The sequence below is a fragment of the Rutidosis leptorrhynchoides genome, chromosome 6 (assembly GCF_046630445.1).
Source record: "Rutidosis leptorrhynchoides isolate AG116_Rl617_1_P2 chromosome 6, CSIRO_AGI_Rlap_v1, whole genome shotgun sequence".
Lineage (NCBI taxonomy): Eukaryota > Viridiplantae > Streptophyta > Magnoliopsida > Asterales > Asteraceae > Rutidosis > Rutidosis leptorrhynchoides.
This window is the reverse complement of record NC_092338.1, coordinates 264,110,061-264,118,544: the sequence shown is the minus strand read 5'-3', so window position 1 is coordinate 264,118,544 and position 8,484 is coordinate 264,110,061. Positions and strand designations below refer to the sequence as shown.

General features: G+C 34.1%; 2 protein-coding genes across 2 annotated transcripts; both read left to right on the top strand.

Moving 5' to 3' along the window:
• The first annotated feature begins 4,802 nt into the window (after positions 1-4,802).
• On the top strand, positions 4,803-6,086 carry LOC139851597 (transcription factor MYB41-like). Its single transcript, XM_071840677.1, has 3 exons — positions 4,803-4,965; positions 5,082-5,211; positions 5,364-6,086. The coding sequence occupies exons 1-3, from the start codon at positions 4,833-4,835 to the stop codon at positions 6,067-6,069; spliced, it is 969 nt and encodes a 322-aa protein (XP_071696778.1). The 5' UTR covers positions 4,803-4,832; the 3' UTR covers positions 6,070-6,086.
• A 310-nt stretch (positions 6,087-6,396) lies between these two features.
• LOC139854486 (uncharacterized) lies at positions 6,397-6,975 on the top strand. Its single transcript, XM_071843788.1, has one exon. The coding sequence runs from the start codon at positions 6,397-6,399 to the stop codon at positions 6,973-6,975; it is 579 nt and encodes a 192-aa protein (XP_071699889.1).
• The last annotated feature ends 1,509 nt before the right edge of the window (positions 6,976-8,484 follow it).

Below are 8,484 nucleotides of genomic sequence, written 5' to 3'. Positions count from 1 at the left end.
AAGATTTGCCTAATATTTGTTTTAAGTTCCAAGTGATATGTACGGAGTATTAAAATTTGAACTAAAAAGATAAGAATATTTTTGTCAAATCTATAATCTTCGTAATCGATTTACCATTCAACTTTTATTTTAAATCTTCATAAACTCGTATTAGATCTATATAAATACTAACAAAAAGTCAACCGAGTATTACAATCGTTTACAAAATAGATTCGAAATCATAAAATATATATTTAATATACTTTATTTATATATATAGATATGTTTTAAATAATAACTATCATAATATCATATTTTTATTTTATTTTACATAATTAATTTTAATATCAACAACATATAATATTTCAAATTATATTTTCAATTATTATTAATATATATATATATATATATATATATATATATATATATATATATATATATATATATATATATATATATATATATATATATATACACACACACACACACACACACACACACATATCTATTTAAAATTAATTGTTTGTGAATCGTCGGAAATGGTCGAAGTCAAATGAACGTACGAAAATAGTTTAAAAATTTTGAGACTCAACACTGCAGACTTTGCTTATCGTGTCGAAATTCCTAAATCACATATAGATTTGGTTCAAAATAAGTCAAAATTTTCCGAGTCGTGACAGAATCCACTCCTCCTACAATTTCCAAACCCAAGAAAACATTTTCCTCGAGCAAAAAGATATATTCCAGTTACGAGACCAATATGAATCTTCCGTTTCTGAAAACCACATACGAGGAGAATGGAGAGATTACGGGTTATCGCGATCAATATGGTTTGTTTCCACACAAAACAAAAAAGTCATTCATAGGTCCGAGAAAAACCCCTCGCACCAAAGTTGACCTTGTTTCTGGACCTTCAAAGCTTCAGTTCCCGAAACAAGTGTCAAGTGATAAAGATGCAATCAAAACTGATACCACACCCAGTTGTTCTACAACAACAAAATACGCTTTTCAATAGTTGCTCAAGTTCAAGCCAAGGTTCGTGATTATGGCTAAAACTTCATTCCCTTCAATGCCACCGGAATTATTCTCATAAGCTAAATCAAGTATTCCAACAAAGTGTAGTGAAGAATCCATAGATGCAATTGATAATACCTACCAGTGGTATTTTAAACAAAGATGATTTGACTTCACTACGGTTTCCATATACTTCTGTATGGGACCCGCTCTTCAAAGAGATGTTAAAAATCACATGTACCTTGACTGACGTAACTTGTCAATGAGGAGAAAGTGTTCTTACTTTAGGGGGAGCACTGGTTATTATTTCAATGGGGAGTGACCACACGCTTACCACGATCCCTGACTCTGATACCTTGAATAAGTTTCCGCATTAGTCAAGGGGGAGCTATGCATGAAGATACAACGACGGTTACCTTTGCATAGGCTCTGATACATTTTCCCTCTCAGATCAAAATATTCTTAAGAGTTAATCACATTTTAGGGGGAGATATAAGAGAAAGTACGAGGTGTTCAGCAACTTAGAGAAGATTCACAAGAAGTCCGTTGAAGTTCCAAGAAATCAAGAAATTCAAGTTCATCAACAACGACAATATACATAAATCGAAGACTAGACTAGTAGTTTTAGATTTTTCTGTATGTAATTTGAAAGGATGCTAAATTTTTCGCACAATCAATGCAAAGGGAGAGATTGTTAGAACCCCAGGAATTGCATAGATTGTGTGCTAAGCTTTAGAATGGTGGGATATAGAAGAGGGCTATATATATATCCCACAAGGCATCCTTAGAAGTGAGTAATCACACTTAACCAAAGCACTTAAGAGAGTTCAAGAGAGTTGTGCAATTAGTTAATCTTGAGTCTTTGAGCAATTCTCTCAACATTCATATCAATATACACGATATTCATATAGAATTTGGTGGACTTGAGGCACGTTCATGGGGTAGTTGAATCACAGCATCAACCCTAAAAAATTTAGGAAAATATTCTCTAACGCGATCTAAATAAATCGGCGTAACACCACTGCGAATATTGTCTACATTTAAGGGAGCCATGATTGGATGATGATGATGAAAACGAATTTTGCAGGAATTTAAGGTAGATGAAGAAGTAATTAGGGTTTGGAGTAAATGTGATATAGTAAAAACAGGGTTTAAATAGGGGAGAGAAGTTAAACAGTTGATGTTAATCGAGCGGTTAATAAACAGCTACGTGTCAAACGTACGAAATATGCGGCAAATGCAAAAATTGAAAAATGAATTTCAAAATTCGAAAAGGTAAGTCTTGGGGATAATTATCAAAAAGGTCACGACAATGCGGATACAGACGACTATGGCAGATTTATATTCCCGAGGAAAAAAGCACTTTTTATTTTTAGTTTAATGACTTTATCTTTTCCAAATTATAAAGACATTAAACTGGTGGGACTTAATGGTATTTCCTAGGGGATACACGCATAAGAGCATCATTTTTATGCAAAAGAAAGGGTCGAAAAGCGTAAAAGATAGCAATTGTGACAATTTTTGTTAATATTCGTCCAGCGCTCAGCCAGGCCGCCCAGCGTCATGCGTAAACCTGAAGGCAGCTTCTATGCTTAAGCCTTTGAATAGACGCGTGAGCGGCACGCAGCCACGTCAGCCCCCGCCAAAGGCGGTTCTGAATATTTCGCATGATCAAATTAATCAGCATCTGACACGTATTCCCGAGAATTTCGGACATTCTACGCCTATAAATAGACCCCCTAGGTCACCACATTTCATAGTTCAATCACTTTTCAGAGAGTACACATTCTCTCTCACACAGTATTTTTTCACTCCAGAACCTTCACCGCTTAGCAACAGAACGCTAAACGGTCCAACTCTGAGCTTGGTCCTAAGACTGATAAGGCCACCCCACGGATATCTCATCCGTGTTCCGGGTCTGCAGGGATTCTTTCCCAAGGGCAAACATCAGTCGGCAACACACCTTTCCACGCTAAGCAGTTCTAATATTGTACTAGTACCTTTTAGCCGCTAGACGGAAAATAGTACCAGCATCCTCCATGACGTGCAAAGGTCCTTTGGCACCGGTCTTATATACTTCCTTCGTCCTATTAGAAGTGTTAACTTTGACTTTTATCAAAGTTTTCTTTTAACTTTGACTTTAATTATTTTTGTTTGTGTTATATTATAATTTGATCAAAATTATAAGAATAGATTGAGTTTTAAAATGTATTTTCATTGCTATAACTTTCATCGGGTATTAAATATCGAATCCCGCATCGACGGGGTATGGGTAAACATTACACAAAATAAACAAAAATATTGAAAGTTAAAAATGATAAAAAAAAAATACCTTAAAATTTAACAGTGGGCGCTTTAAGATTGTATGTAACGGTCTCCAACCCAGGATCCTAATTGGCAAAAAAGCAATGCCCGCTCACCTCCATATTGAAGCGTTGGATGGAGGGTTTGGTCTGCGTGCGTTGCTATGCAACGGAAGAAGAAACACTTCTTGGTTTTGTTTTTTAAATTTTTTATTATTTTAAAAATTATTATTTTTATCCCTTTTTAATACTTAACTCAATTATATTTTAACACATCGTTACAATATTCCGAACTCACACCAAAAACTCAAACCACCACTATTTCACATAAAAAATCAACACATTTCAATCATGAAAAAAAAAGTACAAAAAACAACTCAGACCATCAACCTAAGCTCCCTACCACTATAAATATTCTAATAGAATGGAGGGAGTAAAACATATTTGGCTTCGGCTTGAGATTATAATTTCTTAAGATAAGCTTTTGTGATACCGTCACTCTCTTATCATATATGCCATAAGTGAAGAGTGAAGAGTGACACCATTTTTGTAAACTTACTAGAAGCTAGCCCCACACATATTTGACTTTTGGTATTTTAATTTTTTTTTTTCGGCGAAAAACGATAGAACTATTATAACACACAAAAGAAGACTCATAAAAAATGAGACCTCCTTTAAACATACAAATAAAGAAATCCGAGCTAACTAAAGTAAAAACTATAACTATGCTCGTAAAACCATCAAGGACAATGATCAAGGACAAAGAAAAACAAAGGAGAAGATGGAAAACAATCAAAGTAGATTAAAATCCATCTAAACCGAAAGCTCCTCCGACAACAAGCGACAAAAGCAATTATGCATCTTTGATGAAAACGCCAAAAGATGTCCTCTCTGCACCTTGAACCAATTTCTTCCTTCTCTCCTTTCTCGGCCTTTTAACACGCTCCGATTCGGGAGGCGGTTTGCTAGAGTTAACGTCGCCCTTTTGAACGCCTTCCATATTATCCATAACATCGCAAAAAGCCGCAATAGAGTCGTCCACGTTTTTGTCTTTAGACCCCGAGAAGATAAACGTATTACCAATAAGCCCGTTACAAGAAGTTGGCAAGTTAACCCCATCGAGCTTCGATCCATCATTCAAAGCCTTGCTAGACCCCGCATCTGAACAGTTAACAACAGGATAGCACACCCAAAGTGTGTGTTTTAGTGTGTGTTTTTCATGTATATTTGTGTATAGCTTTTAAAGAAGGGACACGTTCCTATGAAGATTAGAAAGGACGGCTACCGAATCCCTTAGACTTTCTTCTTCTGTTTCAAATCTTTCTTTCTTCTTTACTTCTATATATATATAATTAATTAATAATTAATTATAATTATAATTATAATATATAATATATAATACTCCCATTTCAATGGACCTACATCTCTCTCTATCTTATATAACACTTCATTTCTCTCTTAATACATAACTTTTTATAACTTTTTCTAGAAAGATATAAACTTTAACTTATTAGTACTAAAGTGGAACTTAACATCATGGGAAGATCACCTTGTTGTGATAAAAATGGTTTAAAGAAAGGTCCATGGACTGCAGAAGAAGATCAAAAGCTTGTTGATTACATTCAGAAGAATGGTTATGGAAATTGGAGAACTCTTCCCAAGAATGCTGGTATGTTAATGATTTTCAATAAGTGAAAATGTTTATTCGACTTTTGCATATACATAATCGATCTCTTTGAATATTACCGATTTTTTTCATGTTAAATTTTGATTGATGGTGTGTAGGTTTACATAGATGTGGAAAAAGTTGTCGGTTAAGATGGACAAATTATCTAAGGCCTGATATTAAACGAGGAAGGTTTACTTTTGAAGAAGAGGAAACAATCATTCAACTACATAGTGTTTTGGGGAACAAGTAAGTCAACATATATATATATATATCTTGTTTATTTAAAGGGAATTAAAAAACAATGTTTATAAGGCTGCATTTTTTCTAGAGTAGCTTTTGTTAAAGTTGTGAATTTATTATTTTATTCAAAGCTATCTAATCATTAGGTTGTTTTATAGGTGGTCCGCTATTGCAACTCGATTACCAGGAAGAACAGATAACGAAATCAAGAATTATTGGAACACGCATATTAAGAAAAGACTTATTCGAATGGGAATTGATCCGGTCACTCACAATCCTCGACTTGATCTTCTAGATATCTCATCCATTTTGAGCTCACTTTTTAATAGCTCGTCTCGCACAAACATGTTTGGTGTTCCACCTATAGTGAACCCCGGACATTTAAGGTTAGCAGGCCAATTTGGAATCCCTAATCACATTCGAGACAATCTTCTAGTCCAACTTCAAAACCATGATCACCACACCCTTTTTCAAGAAATTCCTAATACTATCTCATTTGCTACAAACCTTGTGGAACCAAATGTAGACCAACCTCCATCAACTTTTACCCATTGTGACACAGAAAAATTTCAACTAAATGATTGGCAAAAATATCTTGATAACTTCATTGCCATAGACAACTACGATTACAATCAACAACTAAATGAGCCTAGTTTGAATACTACTTCAAGCGATTTCGAGCTCAAAACACATTTATCAAACCTATCGACACCTTCATCAAGTCCAACTCCTATAAACTCGAGCTCAAATTCAACTACTTACATCAATGGAAGCAGCACGGAAGATGAAAGAGAACTCAGCTATTGTAGTAACTTGTTCAAAAATGATTATCAAGATATCTTGGAATCAAATGTTTTTATGTAATTTTTGGAATATATTGTAATTTGAGTCCATCTACATAATCATAATCAAAAAGGTTTATTTCCTTTTGTAATCCCTAGCTTTAATATCATTGCTTCTTTATGTTTACTCACTCGTATAATAATCATATCCAATTTTAAATTACGTTTCCATTATTGATGTCATTTGTTTCAACTATTTCTGATTGATGCTTAATTAGTCAAAGATGGTACGATCACAATCTATTAATTCAGTATAAAATTATTAAATTTCTCAATAAAAGATATATGCATTTCCTCTTTTTGGAAATGGATACACTGTGGTAAAGGGATTTTCACAACATGCTCACTCATGTCCATTCTGAATTCTCTAGCTTCCACGCATCAGTCTCCACCGATCCCGACTCTTCTCAATCCTTTGGTTCCTCAAAAAATTGGTATCCACATTTGGAGAATTAGCCTTAACAAGCTACCGGTGAGAACCGAGCTCGATAAAAGAGGTATAGATCTCCACTCTACCAGGTGCCCGGTATGTGATGACGACATTGAAACTCTTCAGCACACTTTCTTGTATTGCAAAAGTTCCTTGGATATTTGGAATAGGATTTTTAAATGGTGGAAATTGGACCATCAATGCATTACATGCCTCTCCGATTTATCCAAGTGCCCGAATCCCATGCTAAATTCTAATCTAGGACTTTCCATTTGGCAAGCCGTTGTTTGGGTCACGTGTTATTTTATTTGGCAAAATCGAAACAACCATGTTTTCGGCAAAGATACTCTTGGCTCTTCAAAAATTGTCGCGGATATTCAAGCTAAATGCTTTGAATGGATCAACGCCAGATGGAAGAAAGGCAACCTTGATTGGCTTAATTGGATCTCAAACCCGAGAATGTTTGATGCAAACCCGCCTAAAGATGGTATCGGCTAATTTATTTTATACATGTTTTTTGCTCGATTCTTCCGCTTTCTGTGTAGGTAAGGGCTAAGTGGGGTAGGATCGGATACTTTGTCGCTGAGTTCTCAGCACTGTACCTCGATTTCTATCCCAGCTTGTTTTGCACAAGTTGTTCCTCCTATTACTAGAAATCGGTTGATGAAAGCCTTTTCCTGTTTTTATCCTCGAGATTTTCTAGGTTTATTTTTATTCTTTGATTCAATTGTATGTATATGGTAGCTCTCGGGTTTTCTATGTTTTTTCGAGTTGTAATTGGGCTTCTAATGCCTCTCCTTTTATATTCTTTTTCTTTCTCTAATAAAGTTTGGCTTTTCAAAAAAAAAAAATAACAAACAGAAAAGTTGTGCAATAATTTATAAACCAATATTTATATTTTGAGAGTTAACTTTGCATGGTGATCATAATAGATGTACGTTATTTTTTTATACATATAAACTAAAAGTATTTGCTGACGTGTCAGTTTTTAATTAAAAGTTATTTAAGGATGTGATATATATATATATATATATATATATATATATATATATATAGGGGCATGATCAATGGGGAAGTAACTAATCGGGGGGAAGCAAAAAAAAAATTCGTTTTTTTTTTGAATTTTTTTTTTCCGGCATCAAGATCACACGAAAATATGAACATTTAGAAGAGACACTTCGTGATGAATGTTATTATTTAGGCGGGAAAACGATCGACAAAAATAACATTCAAGATAATATTGTTCGTAAAGAATATGAAGGTTTTTTTTTCATGTTTTGTAAAGTAAAATTTAGCCCGATTTAGAGTTTAGGGTTTAGGGTTTGGTATTTTGGGTTTATTCCATAAACCCAAAACACCAAACCCTAAACCCTAAACTCTAAACCGTTCGTGTTAAAAACTCAATCTAAATCCTAAATCTAAACCCTAAATCTAAACCCTAAACCCTAAATTTCTAAACCCTAATATCTAAACCCTATAAACCCTAATATCTAAACCCTAATATCTAAACCCCAATAGCTAAAACCTCAAAATACGCTCGAAAAACACGATAATTGTTATATATTACTTCTTCGAGCGTTTTCCCGCCAATCGGGGGGAAACGGGGGGAAACAAATTTTTTTTTTTTTCGTTTTTTGAAAAAACTTTGTTCACGAACATTATAGATTGGATGAAAATAAGAACATTTAGAAAAGACACTTCGTGCTGAATGTTATTATTTTGGCAGAAAAACGATCGACAAAAATAACATTCAAGATAATATTGTTCGTGAAGAATGTTAACGTTTTTTTTCTTCATGTTTTGTGAAGTAAAATTTAGCCCGATTTAGAGTTTAGGGTTTAGGGTTTGGTGTTTTGGGTTTATTCAATAAACCCAAAATACCAAACCCTAAACCCTAAACCCTAACTCTAAACCGTTCGTGTTAAAAACTCAATCTAAATCCTAAATCTAAATCCTAAATCTAAACCCTAAACCCTAAATTTCTAAACCCTAATATCTAAACCCTAT